At 38.1% G+C, this 20,166-nt stretch overlaps 1 protein-coding gene across 4 annotated transcripts in view; it reads left to right on the plus strand.

The window, feature by feature from the left end:
* Window positions 1-314: 314 nt before the first annotated feature.
* col27a1b (collagen, type XXVII, alpha 1b) overlaps window positions 315-20,166 on the plus strand; it is a 119,033-nt gene continuing 99,181 nt past the window's right edge. For all 4 annotated transcript variants that reach the window (XM_038300398.1, XM_038300406.1, XM_038300418.1 and 1 more), the window contains exons 1-3: window positions 315-745; window positions 9,365-9,429; window positions 18,900-20,152. In XM_038300398.1, the coding sequence (XP_038156326.1) occupies window positions 693-745; window positions 9,365-9,429; window positions 18,900-20,152 (1,371 nt within the window). In that variant the 5' untranslated portion in view covers window positions 315-692. The remainder of the gene's footprint in view (window positions 746-9,364; window positions 9,430-18,899; window positions 20,153-20,166) is intronic.

A 20,166-nucleotide genomic window follows, 5' to 3' on the forward strand; every position in this document is an offset into this window, starting at 1 on the left:
GAAATGGATTTTATAAATAAAATAAAGATTTTTCTCAGGGGTGGTTTGGCACTGTAAGGGCTAGAGTCCCTCTGCCTCTTAAATCTGTGTGGCCCTGTGTGCAAGTTTCAAACATTTACAATCAAACTTTAAGAACATTTTAAAACAATTGTGCATGAATCCACTCGGTCTGAAAAAAATGTACTTCTTTTTGAAAGAACAGCTCCAGTGCTTCCCTGGATGTCAGCTGAGGGCCACAGAGGGAGGTGTACCCCACCCCCTACCGCCCCTCACCCCCCCTCCGTGTCCAGATTTCTCTGAGTCCACAATAAACTTTCATTTTGGGAAGGTCTCGCATTCTTTCGCGTCATCCTGTGATTGCCAGGAAGGCTGCAGATCCTTTAATCCTGCTGCTATCCATATTTGCCAGACGCATGGAGATAAAACGCACAAACTAAATAGAGGAGCGCACAGGTGGAGCGTCTTTCCTATCCAGTGGTTATCTCCATGTAGGCTGCAGAGCAAAGGACGCAGCAATAACAGCACGCTGCATTTCAATTAGTTGATCCCTGATCTACTCATTTTCTCTTCCTACTTTTCTATATTTTTTTGCGCGTTCGCTCTGCGCAGAGCTCCACAAGGATTACCTGGGATGGAAAAAGTTGACCTTCTCTGGATAATAAAAACTACCACGAAAAAATGAAGTAATCGCTATGGAGCCGCAAAATGTCCTGAACTCCAAACTAAAAGCCACTGGAGTCGGAGGGTGAGTCTACAGACAGAATCGGTTCATTCCTTTTGCTTTAAAAGATTCAAGATTCATTCCAGAATGTGTTCCTAACATGCCTATGCCAATACTACAATGCGTTTAATTATGTTTTTAGTGAGCGTGTAACGTTTAAAAAGCCTTGTTAGAGTAACTGCTGGACTTAGATTTAGATTTGTATGCAGATATGAAGCGGAGCCAGTGGGATATTTTAATAAGCTGCAGATAAACAACGTGTGGAAACAATTCTGCATGTTCTCAGCACAGTTCAATGAAAGTCTGAACTGTTAGGCTGAACTGCTCCACAACTTGTTTCAGAATGAACTGCCAAATGATCTGGGACTGATTTGCTGGGGATGTGCCGGAGGCGGAGACGCTCATGTCCTCCTCATCCCCTCCTCCTCTCCTCCCTACTGTGCGTCTCTCTCAGCATGGCCAGAGGGGAGATAGTTTTTTTTTCTTTACATTAAGGCCAAAATGTTGCATCATTCTAAACCCGTTAAATATATAATAACAATTTAAGTGACAAACCACTTCTGCCTAAAATTTAGATTTAGTTTCTAAACCTTTTAAAAGTCTTAGTTGTAGTCTTTTAAATCTTATAACTGAAGGCCAACCAAGACTTTCCTGTGCCTCTCTGCAGAAACTGGAAATATATTTCCTAAAACAGCTTGCCTAAAGGAAGCTTACAGTACAAAATTAGCCAGTGCAATCAATTAAATTCTAAAACTTTGTGTATAACATAACAGGATGCAGATGATTTTATTCAAGACAAACTAAAGATGTTGGAGTTATATCAAGGTTATATAGCTTACTAAATGGAAATAAGGTAGTTTTTTAACAGGCATAAGTAGGTCATATGCATGCTAAAAAAAAGTTGAATCTCAAAGTCAAACAATGGTCAGAATGTGTATTGTTATTTTTGCTTTATCTGTATAGGGCCACAGAAAGTATTATTAAACCTCACACTTTATATGTTTTGCATTACAATAATAATCTTATGAAAAATAGCGGGCTGCTCATTGGCGCAGTGCGTAGCACTGGTGCCTTGCAGAACGTGAGTTGCAGAATGGTGTTTGCACGTTCTCCCTGTGCATGCGTGGGTTCTCCTTGGGTACTACGGCTTCCTCCCACAGTCAATAAAAAAGACACCCTGACGGTTAATTGGCTTCTCTAAATTCTCCTTAGATGTGAGTGTGCGCATGAATGGTTGTTAGTCTCTGTGTTGCCCTGCGATGGACTGGCTACCTGTCCAAAGTGTAACCCGCCTCTCGCCCATTGACAGCTTGAAATAGGCACCAGCACCCCATGCGACCCGAGCTTGGATAAAGCTTGATGGAAAATGGATGAAAAAATTGTTTTATTATAGAGATATACACGTAAAGCAAAAATGCAAATAGAAAACAAACATGTGGTATTCCAAATAAAAAACTAAACACAGACAATTTTGAAAAAAATGTAGATGTTGAATCGTTTGAATTTTGAATCAGCTGCCTTTGTGTCAACGCTGTACTTCATGTGAGTCAAAGCCTGTAACATTCAGTATTTCCATGTAAATGTAATTCAACACACATGAAATAATTAACCAGGTAATAAGCAGAACTTGACTTGTCAAACTTGACTACATGCTGTTGTTCCACGTCAGCATTTGATTTTAGTTGTATTGAAACAGGGACTTATCTAAAACGTGTAAGTAGCAAACCCTCAACACCTGTTTTTGTTTAAGCACTTTCGTGTCGCTGAAACCCCTTGTTTGATGAAACACCCTTTTCTCGCGTCTCCAACAGGTATTTTTATTTTTATTTTATTTAACCTTTATTTAACCAGGAAAGTCCCATTGAGTTAAAGTAACTCTTCTTCCAGGGAGTCCTGGCCAAGAAGGCGGCTTAAAAAGTTACATTAACATAAAACCACAGGAGACAAGACAACCACAGCTACATATCATCTAGGCAAAATTAAACACAACACAACAAGATTGGGCATACACATACAACCAAAAAGCAAACAGCAAATAAGGCATCCAATCAAAAACAGTTGCATCTGTCAGTTAATGATGATTTTAACAGGTCTTTTAAAGAATTTATGGATGGAAGTACTTCAAGATTTAAAGTGGCTTGAAGTTCATTCCATACTTTAGGTGCAAATGATGAAAATGCTGTTTTTCCTAGTTCAGTTCTTGTAAATGGAGTATGTAAAAGTATTTTTTCTGATGACCTAGTCCTGTAAGTACTATCTTGAATGGAAAGTAAATTAAAAATGTATAAAGGTAGTTTACCCATAAGGGCTTTAGCAATAAAAGTCAGTACATGAATTTTTCTCCTCATGTAAAGAGAAGACCACTGTACGGTTTCATAGAGAGTGCAGTGGTGAGTCCTAGCTGATGCACCTGTGATAAAACGTAAGGCAGAGTGGTACAGTACATCCAGTTTTTTAAGTAAGAATAAACTGGAGTGAATATACAGTGTATCCCCATAGTCAAGCACTGACAGGAATGTGCTCTGAACTAACCTTTTCCTCGCAAGATAGGGAAAGCACTTCCTCATTCTAAAGAAAAAACCCAACTTTGGTCTAAGTTTCTTACAGAGGCTCTCAATATGAACACCAAAGGACATCTTATCATCCAACCAGATGCCTAAATACTTGTAAGATGATACTCCTTCTATTTTAGTGCCATCTTGTGTTGAAACACTAATGTTAGGTGAGGATCGTGAATGTGTGAATGTCATTGTTTTAGTTTTTTTAGCATTCAGTACCAACTTTAATTGAATAAGAAATGTTTGTACATGATTAAAAGCAGACTGCAATTGTGCAAATGCAGCATTCACTGATGAAGCTGTGGTGTACAAAATAGTGTCATCTGCATAAAGATGCACTTTTGCTGTCATCAGGTCCTTACCCAAGTCATTTATATAAAGAGAAAATAAAATTGGACCCAAAACTGACCCTTGTGGGACCCCCATTGTAACTTCTAATGATGTTGAGGTATAGTTATCAATTACAATACACTGCGTTCTATCATTAAGGTAATTTGAAAACCACCGTAGTACAGTATCACTAAAGCCTATTCTTTGTAATCGCTTCAAAAGAAGATCATGGTCCACTGTATCAAACGCTTTAGAAAGATCAATGAATATTGCAGCACAAGACTTCTTATTATCTAAAGCATTCAAAATGTCATTTGTGACAGTGGTAACAGCTGTGACTGTACTATGACCTTGTCGAAAGCCAGACTGCAATGGGTTTAAAATTGAGTTCTCAGTTAAAAAAAGTTTGAGTTGCTCGTTTATAAGAGATTCAAACAGTTTGGCCAGCACAGACAATCTAGAGATTGGGCGATAATTGTCCAATAAGGAAGGGTCTCCACTTTTCAAAAGTGGGAGGACAAAAGCAGACTTCCAAGATGTAGGTATGGTACCACTACATAAACTAAGATTAAAAATTGAGGCAATAGGCTCAGCAATCAAGTTAGCAGCAGTTCTAAGAAAATACGGTTCAATCTGGTCAGGCCCAGCAGACTTTTTACAGTCTAGTCCTTGCAAAGCCTTCTGAACTTCATAAGCAGAAATACAGCTGAAATTAAAACTATTTGGACTCATATTTGGATCTGGAACAGTAATTGTAGGCCTACCTCTGCTAACCTTTGCTGGAAGAGTTGACTGAGTAGCAATTCCAGCATTGATGAAGTGCATGTTAAAAGTGTCTACCATATGTTGTTTATCCTTAATTTCTCCCTGACTAGTTACAATATATTCAGGGATAGTGGGAGGTGGCACATCGCCTGATGATGATTTTATTGCTTTCCAAAATTTCTTAGGGTCATTGAGATTTTCTTTTATTAAATTAAGGTAATGCTCATTTTTTGTATTTTTTATTAGTCTTGTGCATTTATTTCTTAATACCCTGTAGTTCAACCAGCTTGCATCACTATTATATTTTTTTGCTTTTACCCATGCCTCATTACGTTCTCTTATTGCAGTAGCAATACAATCATTAAACCAGGGGTTATCCCTGCCCCTCACTCTAAATCTTCTAAAAGGGGCGTGTTTATCAATGATGGCTAAAAAAGTTTTCTTAAAATAATCCCAGGCCATTTCAACATCATCCATAAAACAAACTGCATTTAAGTCACTGTGGAAAATATCATGAAGAAATGCCTGCTCATTAAAACGCTTAAGATGTCTTTTAAAAACAAACCTTGACTTGGTCTTAACCATTTTACAGTCCCTGACGCACGCAACCATGCAGTGATCACTGACGTCATTAAAAAAAAAAAACCAGCCGCAGAAAATTTGTGTGGAGCATTGGTCAGGATAACGTCAAGCAGCGTAGATTTGTCCATACATTTAATATTAAGGCGTGTAGGTGACTTGATCAGCTGAGTCAACTGCAGTGCATCACACAAGTCTCTTAATGCAGAGGACGACGAGAGATAGTCCCAGTTTAAATCCCCCAAGACGATGTACTCGCTTGACAGCTTTCCCAGGAAGTCAGACAGCAGCGCAGATGCTCCAGCCACTGCCGATGGTGGCCTGTAGCAACCTACTACTGTCAAGGAAGCGCCATTGGGGAGATTGAGTTTAATGGCACAGAGTTCGAAAAACTTTGGTTTACTAATTGCCTCGACGACGCAGCAGTCCAAGGAGGCCTTTACATATATGGCCACCCCTCCTCCTTTTTTCCCACGGTCCGTCCTATAGATATTGTACCCTTCGATGTAAACCACATTGTTCGCAATCGCAGGCTTGAGCCAGGTCTCAGATAATACGAGTATATCACTGTCCGTCATTTTAGCCCATATGCGAATAGCGTCGATTTTATTTATAAGGCTGCGCACATTGACATGGATGAAACGCAAGCCACTGCTGTTTTTCAAAACATCGGGACTCGACAGTTCAGTCACTAGTGGTCCTGGGTTTGGATGTATGTTACCTGACAAACACAGAAGAATGGTAATCCAAAGCGCTGATCTTGTTGCGCTGCTGGCGGCTCCCCTGCCGCGCCTGCTACAGATGAACCGAGAATGTCCAATTTCGGGCCAGCTGACAGGTTCGGTTGGGCAAAGGGACTCAGCAACACATCCAGTTAGGGGTGCAAATCCGCTCGTGTCAGTACACAACCCAGTTCCAGCATTCGATAGTACAATCCGCCAAGAGGAATTATAAAATCCATCATCATTTGCAGCTCCCACGACGCCCATGAACGGTGAGTACAGCGCAAACACAAATGATAGATAAACTGGGAGTCTGAAGGTGCAGCCAGACCTACGTGACTGAGTAGGCCTAGGTCTGGGTTTGCATAGTTGTTTATGGCTACTCATCGCCATAGTGTTACGATTTTTGTGATGCCACTTAAAGAAGTGCTCTGAGGAAAACGTGATCCAAAAAAAATCTAAGAAATATAGCCCAATTAATCCATTAAAAACACAGACACAGGTAACGCAGACAGACGTGAAAACACCTATGCCGCCATCTTGGATTTCCCTGTGGAAATTACAGGGTATGGGTTATTGCAGGGTATGCCTCTACCCCAAAATATCTGCACTTGTAGTTGAAGGAACTACAACTAAAATTTGAATTTCAGTTCAATTCAATTCAGTTTATTTATATTGCACTAATTCACAAGAAAAAAAATAATCTCAAGGCACTTTACAGACAATTCCAGATAATACAATCAAACTGATTTAAAGTTTTTTATCTATGGAAAACCAGTTGATTGCATCAACTCTTTGACTCGAAGGCAATCCCTCACACCAAGCATGCTTATAGCGACAGTGGAGAGGAAACCTTCCATTTAATAGGAAAAAAACCTCCAGCAGAACCAGGCTCATTGCGAGCGGCCATCTGCTGAGGCTGACTGGGGTTCAAGGAAACAGAAGCAGAGTTACAGAAAGAAGCAGAAATACAAAAGGTGTCAACGGGCTCCACAGGCAGCCTTGTCCAGGAAACACACAGCCACGCAAACGAGCGCTGAGCCAGCTCCCATGTCAGAGGATGAAAGAGAGCATATACAGTTAGTCACAGTCAGAGAAACAGGACTGCACTGAAATACAAGCCAAGCTCCAATATCAAGAGACAAAGGTGTTGATGACAGCAGCACAGGATATTTACAATTCCGCATGTGAAAGAAGAAAATTCTAAAAACCTCTTTGATATGGGATTTAAATGACAGCTCCTGATCAAATAACTCCAAGATTTTTTACTTTGTTATCTGAGTTCAATTTAATCCCATCCTAATGAAGTAGCTGACTCATCAGCTAAATGAGTGGGCAATTTCTTACCCATTCATTTAGCAAAATAGCTTAAACTGATTTGGTGGAGTGTATCAGCAAACATATTTTCCAGGGTGGCCAAAGGTTCCTCGGCTGCAGGTAGCTTCTAACTTTCAAGTCTAATAAATGTGCTAATTGTTCAAGCATCCAAAGAAAACCAAAAAGGACATTTTTGTGGTTTTCTCCCTGACTTGTAATTTGCTCTGTATATTGTATACTGTAACCTGAACCCACTGGACACGATTTGCCATCCAATCTGAACGGAAAACCATACCATATGAAATCCTGTAATTCAGATCTTAATGAACAGGAATTGAGCTAAACGGACCGCACACAATTCATTGTACTTTGCTTGTGTATCTTTATGGAGGTAGACACCTGGGCCTTCACATAAAGGAGTAGTAAGAATAGAGTTTTGGCAGTAGAGGGAAATATTGAAACTTGCGGTGGAAAAAAAGCCTGCTGTATAAAATGTCTGTTACCGCACAGCTTTCCTTAATAGATCACTCTCTGTATAAAATAAAACAATATTGGAGAAACTGCTAACCCACCCAATGCCGTCTTACAAATGAATAAGACCCTCATGCTTCTATAAGGAGTGTCATCACCACACAAACAAGTGAAGTAGGCTACACTTAATGTTTAAAACAAGTTAATATGTCCCTCCCATCCCCTTTTTAAAGGTAAATAGATAAAAACATATAAAAGCCAGCCCTACCACACAGAGTGGGTTTAGAGTTTGCTTCCAGTCGTTATGATGTAGATTGGTTAAATTTTTTATATTATTCTGGCAATAGGGCCAAAAGGAATCTTGGGTTGAGCAAACCAATAGCTATATTTGTGCGTCTTTGTGCATCATAAATACATGCACAATGTGCGAGGAAAATAGTTATTATTTATAAAAGCAGATGGGACATTTACGCATTGTGCCTTATAGGAATGGATGCTTAAAAAGCTCTATTTGGAAATCAGCTCCTCAGTTAAAGTCGTGATCTAATGTGCATCTATTTAAGCACGTTTCCAGGTAATCTTGTGTATCTGAGCAACATTCAGATGCAAATATCTTGGGGCTACTTCAAGTTGTTCAGGAAATACCCAACCTGTCAATCACTGCCTACTAAAAAAAAGCCAGTTGCACAGAGGGGTAGTTAGATCTTAAACTGGCACACGGTGGCATGGTTCCTTAATGCCCCCCTATGATGCTGGACAATCTAAACCAGGTGATAATTCATCCATCATCATCTACCAGCAGAGCAGCAGAATCTCTGAGCGTAACATTTTGCATGTCTTTCTTAAAGTAAAAATTTCTTTGTACTCTGCCCTCTTCATGGCTTAATAAAAAATGTATACAGGGTTTTAATCAGCTTTATTTCAATATAATTAGTCTCACCTGAACTTCTGTCATTTTAATTAGCTTTCTTCGTTGCTTTTTTGTTTTTAATTAGTTAACCTCTGTAGGTACACATAATTGTGTTTAGGAGTTTCAGAACAAAGAAGGGTAAATACAAATTCATAACACATCTGTCAGAGTTAAGCAGAAGGCAGAAAGAGACAGGATTCTTTATCTTCTGCTTCATTACTATGCAAACATTTGTATTGGTCTTTCACAATATATTCCAATACAATACCGTGTAAGATAAATACATCAAGGTGTATTAATACTCTTGTAGGTACATTGCCTATGCAGATCCTCCTTTGTCTTGGTTATAGCAGCGACAAAACTGCTAAATTGGAGGTAATCAGACTTTAGCTCAGTTTTTTCTGAAGACTTTTTGACACCTATCCAGGAGCCTTTGTAAATTCTGTCGCTTCACACTCACGTAGCATTAGCGCTCCAACTACATATTGCTCTAGTGTAAGCCAACAGATTTGACCAAGACTGCAGGGTAGGTGTAAAAAAGGTCTTCTGAAAAACAGAGCAACAATTATTTTGCTTGGGATTTAAGCCTTTTTGTGGACTTGAAACTTTTCACTGTTTTAAAGCATTACAGTAGTTTTTTTTCTGAAACAGGTTGAGGGATATTATAAGTGCTTTTATTGGGAGGTATTTGCAAATCGACAGTAAATAATTCCAAACAATCCTAAATATTGCATACCATTGGCATGGAATTTAAATATAACTTGCCTAACAACCTTAGACCTAAATAGGGAATTTGATCAGAATACAATTCCACTGCTGCCGCTATATTCAAAAGGAAGAGGATCTGAAATACCTAAATATAGACCTGCAAATGCCTTTTAACATTTTATGATAAAAACTTTAAAGAATAGAAGAAAGCTTATTTGTAAATATGCCAACTGTATTTTCTTTAATTTCACACGTTTTCTAAAATGTTTGTCCTTTTTCTTAGGTGGGCCCTGATTCTTTGGACTATAGTGTGTTGCACATTTTCTGTGGGGCTAACACAAGCACAAGGTACGAAAACTTGGAATAATGATGACTAAGAATGCATTTTTAATGCTCTGCAACTTTGCTGTTGACCTGGCAATGTCTCAAATTTGAGAAATCCATGATTACAAATTTGGGATGTCTGGGATGTTATGCATTGTGTTTAAACATCCAGGAGAGGTTATAAATGGTAATGAAATTGAGGATGAATGAAGATGGGTGTTGGACATTATATGGATCTGCATGTTGCTCAGATGTTGACATTCTTTTTCAGACATTAACAGATAATTGACTGACACTGCATGTCACAGATGTGAAATATTTAGGCAAACTTGGTATTGTGTGTAGATATGAATAAACCTTGGAGTCTGTCTACTTTCATTGTCTTACCAATAACTTCCAGTGAGGACTTGCCTCTAAAAAAAATACGTATGTGTGTACTGTATGATCTTTTAAACCCTGTTTTAACCCTCATTCTGGGTTCATTCTTCATTCATTTCCCCCTGCAACGGTAACAAGGAGCCCAATGCTATAATTCGAGCAATCTTCTCTGTCTGGTTAAGATTAGATTGCTGTTAAATCTTAAGTCCTGTTTTATATAATATTTTATATAGTCATCTACTATATTCAGAACTTATTCAAAGTGATGTTAAAATCAGTAATCGCCTCCACGCAAAGAACTGGGAATAAAAGCTCAGGTAGTTCTCAGAAGCTCAATCTTAATTAGTGAAAATTTCACAATTTGTGCCTATGATGTGCTCAGTTTTTACATTTCAAGTTGTTAACTTCAACCTTGCTTTAACACATTTACTGGCGTCTCTTTCTTCGCTACCTGTTTCCTTAAAATAACCCCTTTCTGTGATTTTTTTTTTTTTAATACTCAATTTAGTTAAATTCAAATAGTTCATTCTTACACCACACATGATCCAAAGGTATTAAGTCATATCCTATGGAAAGATTTGAGGTCATTAACTTACAATCTAGATAGATACAAGATATGAAACAAGGCAGTCAGCTTCAGTTTCATTTTTAAAATGGTTTAAAGGTTTTTCTGTCTTTCAGTAATTCACTGTCAGTGAGCCAGTCACTTACAGCATTCATTTTGTCATTGACTTTACAGCAATCCTCAAATGGAGCAGACAGTGCGTGCAGTGACCGTAAAAAAGGAAGTCCTTGTTAATGGAAAGAAACGTTCACCACAACCTGGCTCAGTGGGAGAAGCCACCTGCATTGACTAACTGGGTTTCATAAAAAGAGGCATACTGTGAGGATTTAGTTTGCAGGAGCACCCAGATGCAGTGAGACTAAAGTTCCTCAATAAAAAAAAAAAAACACAAAATTATTTATAAGGGCTTGATGACTGATGACTTAGAGAGAGAGGGGGAGAGGGCAAGGTTGAGGCAATCAAAGAGCAGTGGACACAGCTGAGGATCAAGATAAGGAGACGAGGGATCAGGTGATTACGATTTGTAAAGCACTAGAAGGAAACATAGAATAAACCTACTAACATGAAGTAAACAAACATTTTACTAAATCCAAACAACTAACTAAAGATCACAGCAGGAGAAGATAAACAAGGATGATGATAATGCTAATAATAAAATACCAAAATCCATCCATCCATCAATCCATCCATCCATCCATCCATCCATCCATCCATCCATCCATCCATCCATCCATCCATCCATCCATCCATCCATCCATCCATCCATCCATCCATCCATCCATCCATCCATCCATCCATCCATCCATCCATCCATCTTCTCCAGCTTATTCCATCAAGGTTTCAGTGGGGCCCGTGCCTCTCTGGCATTCTATGGATGAGAGGCGGGGTACACCCTAGACAGGTCCATCGCAGGGCAACACAAAGACATAAAACCATGCATACACGCACTCACACCTAAAGACAATTTAGAGATGCCTAATAACATAAAAGTCATGTTTTTGTACCATGGCAGGAAAACAGAGTACCCGAAGAAAACCCACGCATGCTCGGGGAGTACATGCAAACTCTATGCAGAAAGACCCCAGGCTGGGAATTGAACCCAGAATCCACTTGCTGCAAGGCAACAGTGCGACAAACTATGTAAATGTGCATGAAATACCTAACAATAACATTTAAATCAACTGATGTAGCAAACTCTAGAAATGACAGAAAAGGGGAAGAATAAAAGGAATACACTAGACAATAGCAAAATACTGGAAAACAGGAACAAAAGAAAACCAGAGCCAAAACCCTACAGATTGTGACACATGCAAACAACAACAACACAAAAGGACTAATCTCAGTTGATTTTAATATAAAAGAAAATCAAACGCTAATGGCATGGGTAGCCCCTTTATTTGCTTAATTTAGCTCAACACATTATTAAAGAGAGCATATTAGTCACAGTAAAAGTCCTCATGGTGAAGTGATTAAAGTTTTTGACCATGGTGTGGGGGACCAGGGTGTAAATTCTGGTTGTGTGAGAAAGGGCACTCCCTGTAAAAACTTTTCCAAGTCTGAGATCAAGTTATAATGACTTTCTGTGGTGACCCCTGAATATTGGAGAAGCTGAAAGGATGCTAACACACTAGATGTTTTCTCTTGGAGAGAGAGAGTAAAATACCAAATTAAAGCTATGTGTATTATCTATAATCAGAGGACATTAGGTTGTTGGCAGTAATAACTTAGCTAACAAGGGACATATTTCCAAATGGCCAGAACTGTTTGTCTTTTAAGTCTAAGGTCATTTTCTCTGTCATCTCCTTATCTAAAATTTAAAATAAGTATTTTTCTGTTTTTTTTTAAATGTAATCTTATAACTGTCATTGTCTTATTTATTATGAAGTATTATTGGAATTAATCCTGTGATTATACATTTTGTTTTTTCTAATGAGGCTTTGACTAAATGGTTTAAAAGACTGAGATATATTATGTATTATCTTTGTGTCTTATATAAAATAACAATTTTAAATAAAAAAGAAAAATAAATATTTTGACAAATCAAAGCAAGTTAATTTATATTTCACATCAATAAATAGCAAAGCAATTCAAAGAGCAGTACATATTAGGCATCACACATTATAAAGTACATTGCAAGGTAGAAAAAAATATAAATTAATAAAATGATAGATAATATAATGAAAAAAAGTTAGGTAGCACAGTCAAAGACCAATCTAAACAAATATTTTTTCAGTCTCAACCTAAAGCAATAAAGGTTTTTAGTACTTTTACAATTTTCTGGGAGCTTGTTCCAGATTAGTGGAGCATAGGAATTAAGATCTGATTAGGATTACTTTTCTACTGTCTTTATGTCCCTCAGATTCCAAGCCTAATTGGCAGATGTGTCAAGTAACGAAGTACAAATACTTCGTTACTGTACTTAAGTACACTTTTTAGGTATCTATACTTTACTCCATTACTAATTTTTCTTCCTACTTCTGACTTCTACTCATTACATTTTCTCACGAGTATCTGTACTTTCTATTCCTTACATTATTAAAACAACCGTTACTCGTTACTTTTGGCTTCGGTTTAATGCAGAGGTCACGGATTAGGGGACCGCGGTCCGGTGTTATGCGGAAAAGTGCATCCCTGCTGAATATGCATCCCCAGTAGCAGGAGCGCGCCTTGCTCTGTACAACCACATATCAACGAGGGAAATGGATTAAACTATGACCAATGGAGTTACTTGTTGTTATATTAATGATATAAAAACATTTCAATATTTCTCTCCTGGGGAAAACATTTGTGATTATATGGAAGATTCATTTAAAAAATATATGGGTGTTATGAACAACATTTAATCCAAAGATTTTGACCGAGGTACGGCTGATTTATTTTTTGTAGTCTCTTGTTTTTCACACACAACAATAAACAGTGATGCCGACGTGAGTTTGGAAGCTGCAAAGCTTTGTCTGAAGCGGAAAGCGTTCACAGACCAGTGTGATGCATTCACGAGCGTCAGATAGCTATGGTGCATTCAGGAGCATGGGACATTTCATATTTTCAAGGAAAGATACATAAACGGAACAGAACTTAACTAATACAATAATGTATCTATTCAGAAACAGTGTGGACTTTTTTTTATAATACTGATTGATCTATAATTGTAATTCTAATTTTTGTTTGATTATGCACATCTGCTAGTTTTTTATTCTGAAAAAATCTGTAATATTAGCAGCAAATTATTAAAGTTTTTCAAAAGCCAGTTTAGAAGCTCCAAATGAGGCTTCAGATCAGACAGCGACAATTACGCTGTTATTGTTTTTCAGGTAGAATTTGCATTTCCTGACCCTTGACCTTTAACTACTGATGGATGTATAGGAATACAGATATATAAGTGTCAACTCCTCTGAGATAACACAGGATGCAATTTTTGGCAATTTGTTTTTTTTGTTTCAATTTAAAAATGTAATGTATTTTCTTTATTCAGACCCACTGATTTTTAATTGGTTCCCCCTGGTTTAATGTTTCTAAATATTTATTTCCCGTCATGTGCTCCATCCAATGCAGATCATTGGCTCCACCCACATCTAGTGAAAACTAGTGTGATTGGATGAGTCATAGAACGCAAACACTCATTGGTTAGCTAAAGGAAACCATCAGAAGCAAGCAGGTGTTCTTCAAACTGCTAACGTGAATTATCTATGCCATGCTACAATGTGGGATTCAGAAAAAGATGTTGAAATGTCTGAAAGGTCAGACACAGGTGAGAGCGTATCGGGAGACGGAGACCAATAAGACCTCCCTCATCCTTGGCCATATCTCAGAGAATTTATAGAAATAGTCGAAAAATGTATCTTTAATATTCATATAGCGGCATCTGGCTGTTTTTTTTAAAGGTTACTTTATACTTTTATACTTTAAGTAGTTTTTGGAGCACATACTTTTTCACTTTTACTTGAGTAAAGAGGTCAAGTTGATACTTCAACTTTTACCAGAGTGTTTTTAAACTTCAGTATCTACACTTCTACTGAAGTAACAAATGTGGGAACTTTTGACACCACTGCTAATTGGTGACTTATTGTATTAAATGAAGCGTGTGCTTAATTTTAAAAGCTCTTCCTTTGGTCCATAAACTATACGTTCAGTTTTGTTTTAATTCAGCTAAAAAAATTCATACAACCATGCATTAATTTTATTCTATGCATTTACCCAGCACTTGAATGGGTTCATAGTCACATGGTGACATCATAATACATAGCTGTGTGTCGCCTGCATAGTTATGGTATCTTATGTGGTTGACTAATAAGATCTGAGTTAGCATTTAGATATTGAATTGGATGGGCCGTAAGGTGGACCCTTGGAAAATGCTATTTGATTTTTGTGGTCTGTGAGGTAAAGTTAAACACTTTCACAAAAAAGCCATGTTCTTCAGGTAGGATTTAAACTAGTCGAGTGCTTTGCCAGAATAACCCTCCCAGTTTTCCAGGCTCTATACTAACATCGAGTGATCAACAGAAATTCTGCGCTAAGTTCCAGTAATACCAGCGCTGTGGTTCTTCAATTGTCTGCATTCATTCTGATATTATTGAACACCCTGACAAGGGCAGTCTGTACTTTGGTGAGCACAGAAGTGAGACGAGTGAGACTAGAAGACATGACAGTGGTTGGTTATTAATAGGAAGGTGTTCAACTGTTGAAACACAACTTTCTCAATAACGTTACTGATGAAGGGAAGGTTTGAGATAGGCCTGTAGATCGGCAGTAGCAACTTCTTCAAGCTGCACTTTTCAACATTGGTTTGATAATTGCGAGAGGGTGAAAAAGAAGAGTTGTAGTTTGACAAAGAGAACACAAAGAAGCAATGATCTCTGATCACCAGTGCTACTTCAACAATTTTTTTAATTAAGTAAAAATACATAGTGGTATTCCAAGAAATGACTCAAGTAAGAGTAAAAAAGTGTTTTGTAAAAGGGCTACTTAAGTAAAAAGTACTTGCTTAGAGTTTTGTCTTGTGATGTTTACAAATGATTTAGAGAGACATAATTTATTTGCAAATTCTATTATTTTAAATACTGAAATACATAAAAACACATAGAGATATTACTATAAAATAAAATAAAAAACATGCAGAAAATTTTAGTTATGAAACTAATCCTCTCGGTGAGAAATAAAACTTTGTTAGTACAGGGTGAAGAACTTTTACTGATGTAGCGTCAACTGTTTACTGTATATTTACCTGATCTCTGAATAATTCAAGTTACTCACAGCGGTCAGAGTATCCAAAAGTTTTTCTCAAGTAGGAGTAGTAATACTTCACAATATTATTATTCAAATAGTAGTATGAATTACGTTACAGTAAAACTACGGATATAAAAAATGTTCTTCAAAATGTTACTTAAAATGTAACCAAGCTATGGTAAATAATTAAGATGCCAAACCATCTCAAATGTCAGGGTGACAGTGGCGTTGGACGAAGGAGTGTGCTCTGCAACCGGAGGGTTGTCGGTTCAAGCACTGGCTCCGACTTTCAGTATTGATGTGTCCTTGGGCAAGACACTTCTTACGCATTCCCTACTGATGGTGGTTAGCGGGCCCGGTGGTCAGCGGGCCCGGTGACCAGTGTGCAGCAGCCTTGTTTCTGTCAGTAAGCCCCAAGGCAGCTGTGCCTACGACATAACTTACCACCATCAGTGTGTGAGCTAATGGGTGAATTACTAAACGTAGTGTAAAGTGCTTTGGTCAAGTACTCTGACTTGAAAAAGCTCTAAATAGGTACATTTACTTCTTTGTTTTTAGAGGAGCAGCACTTCTGCTTCGATCTCCCTAATGGAGTTCCTCAAAAACAGATTACTTCACCACAATGGATGCTTATTGTGCTACCTGGAGTTGCATTCCGCTGTTTCCATCCAGGATTTCGTTCCTTCTTTTATAAGCTATATTTCCAGAGCTCTGCTTTGTGATCTTGTTTATTAACACTTGAAACAGAATCTGAGAAGAACTATCATGAGAACGTCCAAACTTTTGTTCAGGCTCATTTTCAGGTTTAGAACACAGTGGGTTCTGCATTAGAAAGACTTGATCTTGTCCACTGTTCCTCAGGCAGGAAAAGTGTCATCACTCTCCCATATATTAACAATTAACCTGAACCTCATTTCCACTACATTTGGTAAAACTTCTATCATGAGGATCAGAAATGTGATTTCTTTATAACTGCACTGAGCACAGTTAAAATAAGAGTTACTTGATGCCTGTGCCCCAGTAATTCCAGTTTTTCTCCATGATACATTTAGTTTCTTGCCAAGCTTGTTTGTGCATTTAGATGTTCTAAACTTAGGCTAATACATTGTTATTTTTCTTATGCTCATCAGGAGGTCACCAAGAGCCTCTGGCAGCCCGCCTACACACTCATATTAAAACATGATTTTCAGAAAGCCCTCAGAAAATACACGACACAATCAAAGTACAATTTTGCTTTCTCATACCTTATTAACAATTTATATCAGTGCCGCATTACAAATTGAAAGTCGATGGTCTTTTTGTGTGATTTCATTTTTTCAGTGTTTTCTTTGTAATGCCTTGGTTTTGAAGTCTGGCTGATCTCCCGCTGCCTCTGCAAACTGAGCAGGATTTCCCTCCTCCTAACAGGATTTGTTTCTATACTCATTTTTCCTTTGCCAAGCTTGACATTTTTAGGTAGCAAAACAATTTATTTTTGCTGAACTTCTTTTTAAATTAGTTATAGATAAAACAATAATAAGGTTGATTTTTCCCCAAACTTGTGGTCTTTGTGTTGGGTTAGAACACCCGTGTTGAATCCTATCTGAATAAAGCTGTGCAAATTTATATATGACTAAAATTATTCATACTGGCTAAATGTACACATACACATATGCTTATATTTGGTTAAATGTCAATTTGTGAGCAGACCTTTGGGGTTTTGTACAAAATTCTGAAGCTCCTGGTAAAATAGTGCTAGTGTGAAGCTCATTGCAAAACCAGCTTGATACGTTTTTATTATAATTCCTTTGTTGGAAAACTAATGTCATCCATCAGACCAAACCTTTCCTTTGTCAGATTGAAGGAAAGTGCTTATGAAGTTCAGGAACCATCAATGTTCAAAGCTATCACAAGCTGGAAGAATTAGGAATCCCTGTGAAGGAACATCCCCAGTGAAGTGAGTTGAATACAAACATTGAGTGAGAGGGGGTACAGACCTCTAAACTTAACTTAGATTTACAGTTTTCCACAATGAGATTGTTTTAGACCATAATTTAAGAAATTAATTCACAATTAGAAGGAAAGCGTTTGTAATAGACAAGATAAGGCTTTCAAAACAAAAATCCTACCATCTGCCACCATGTTTGTGGCTTCTCTCTGATGCTGGTGATCCCACCTGTTCTGATAAATGGAGAAAAAGTGGGAGAAACCAGTTCTTGTGACAAAAAAAAATATATATATATATGCAATTACTGTATATACACAATCAGATTTGGAGAAAACTGAAATGGATGGATGATAGATGGATGGATGGATTGATGCATGGATGGACAGATAAAATGGTTTCTAGTATATACATTCTACCCAAAAGAACATTTCATATTTAAATAAATAAAAAATGATAAAATCTGGTATTTATTTTTCATATGCCTGCCCCACTATTTGATGAAACATACATTTAAAGTTACGCCTTGAACTCTATATCCTCTTATAGTTTTGTTTTGTTTCCCTATCTATGCTACAGTAGGTAGTTGCTTCAAGAATAGATGTGTATTATTGGAAATGCAGCAGAGACAAAGTCTGCTTCCTTTTAGCCTGAAATATGGATTTAATTAAACCCTTCCTCAAAGGTGTGAATCCAATTTGGAGCAAAATGTGTTGCACACAGAGCAGCAAGGTGTGAACATTACTCACATTTTCCTCCCATGAGATGCGAGTAGCAATTAAAACCTGCGGCAAGCACTGCAGTATGTTTCTGTGAGCTCAAGCTCCTGTCAGAGGAATCATCTTTAATCAGCACATATTACCAGATAAAGAGAGATAACATTTCTGTCTGTGCACCTTATGTCTCTACAATAATACCCTCTGGGGACCTGTTTGGCTGCTGTTTTCTGAGATTGTCCTAATTAAGACTTGATGTAAGGATTACATAATATCCAGAAATCCCCCAAAGCGAGTCATGACGTGTGATCCCTTATATATCTGGAGGTTTGAAGGCAGCCTTTTTATATCAGAGTCTCCATTAGCCTTGGTTTAATGCTGTAAATTCCCACCATTGCATCACAAAACATTTACTATCCTTATAGTTCCTAGTTTTTAAATGGTGTTAGCTTGTAATTTGATGAAGATCAGCAGAGTGGAATACTGTTTGGGGAGTTTTACTCAATCTGTACCACATTTTCCTTTCAATGTCTCACTAAGAGAGAAATTGTTGTTTTTGTTGTCATTTATTTTGTCATATATAATGTACGACCATCAAACTGATGAAATCAGGAATTAAATAACCAGGATTTCTTCATTCGAGTCCTAGTCAAAACTGAATTACTTCTCTATTGTGTTTTTGTTGCAGATGTTGATATTCTGCGGCAGTTTGGGCTTTTTGAGCGGAAAATGGATGTGCCATCACCAATAGTGGCTCGCTTTATTCCGGCTGGCATCATCCCCTTCAAGTCTGGTGTCATCCTCACACCCCAGGCCAATCTCCAGGTTCCACTCCGTACCATTATCCCTGCCAACTATGACACCACCAGCCTTTCCCTGATCACAAGTCTCTCTGTTCATCGCTTCAACAATGCTTTCCTTTTCTCCATCCTGTCTAAGAGAAAGAAGGTCCAGCTCGGTGTGCAGTTCACACCTGGGAATGTTTTTGTACATATGGGACAAAAGAGCTCTGTGAGTTTTGACTACAATGTCTACGATGGCCGTTGGCATAATTTTGCTTTGAATGTTCGAGGAAACCAGGTGTTTTTGCACACATCCTGTAATAACCAGAGCTTACAGGCAAATTTGTCTTTCAAAAAAGGCTATACCCTGGATCCAGAGGGTTCCTTCCTGCTGGGCAAAATGAACCACGATTCAGTGCCATTTGAAGGTGCAATCTGTCAATTTGACATTTATCCCTCTGCAGAGGCAGCTCATAACTATTGTGATTACATTAGGAAACACTGCAGAGAAGTTGACACATATCGGGGTGTTTTTCCCACTGTACTACCTCTATTTTCAGACCCAAATGTTACTTTCACTCATAGAACTTCATTTTTACTGACAAAGAAGCCAAAAAAGGCCCAGGTGCCATCTTTAGATTCAAGGACTACAACTATTCGCCCAGCCGATGGGCTGCTAATGTTGAAAAAAACATCTTTATCTGCAGAATATGCTGATGCATCTATTCCTCCACAAGTAAAAACTGAATTGGAAAACCCTTTCAAAGTTGAAACTGTTACTACATCTCTGCGAACCATGGAGCCATCCGATCTGGAACACACAGCAAAAAACAAGAAACTAAGGGGGTCTTCAGATGATTCTGGAAAAATTTTATTCTCAACTGTTTTCATGAAACCACCATTGATGAAGCCTGCCCTCAAGCCCTCTGCTGTTCCATCACAGGGGTCTCTTTCTTACACCTACTTTCTCCATAAAAAGGAGCTGACAACGGTAGCTCTAAGGAAACCTGACCTGAAAGTGACAGGTGATTTTAAATCAACCACACTTCCTGCTTTGACTTCAGCTGCAAAAGATGACATTCAGACATTTGACCAGGAGCCGACCCACTTCTCACTGCTTGCTGGACCTCCTGGGCCAAAGGGAGAACCAGGACCACGGGTAAGTGCGAGAAC

Source organism: Cyprinodon tularosa, unplaced genomic scaffold (assembly GCF_016077235.1).
Source record: "Cyprinodon tularosa strain WSP-4 unplaced genomic scaffold, ASM1607723v1 ctg112, whole genome shotgun sequence".
Lineage (NCBI taxonomy): Eukaryota > Metazoa > Chordata > Actinopteri > Cyprinodontiformes > Cyprinodontidae > Cyprinodon > Cyprinodon tularosa.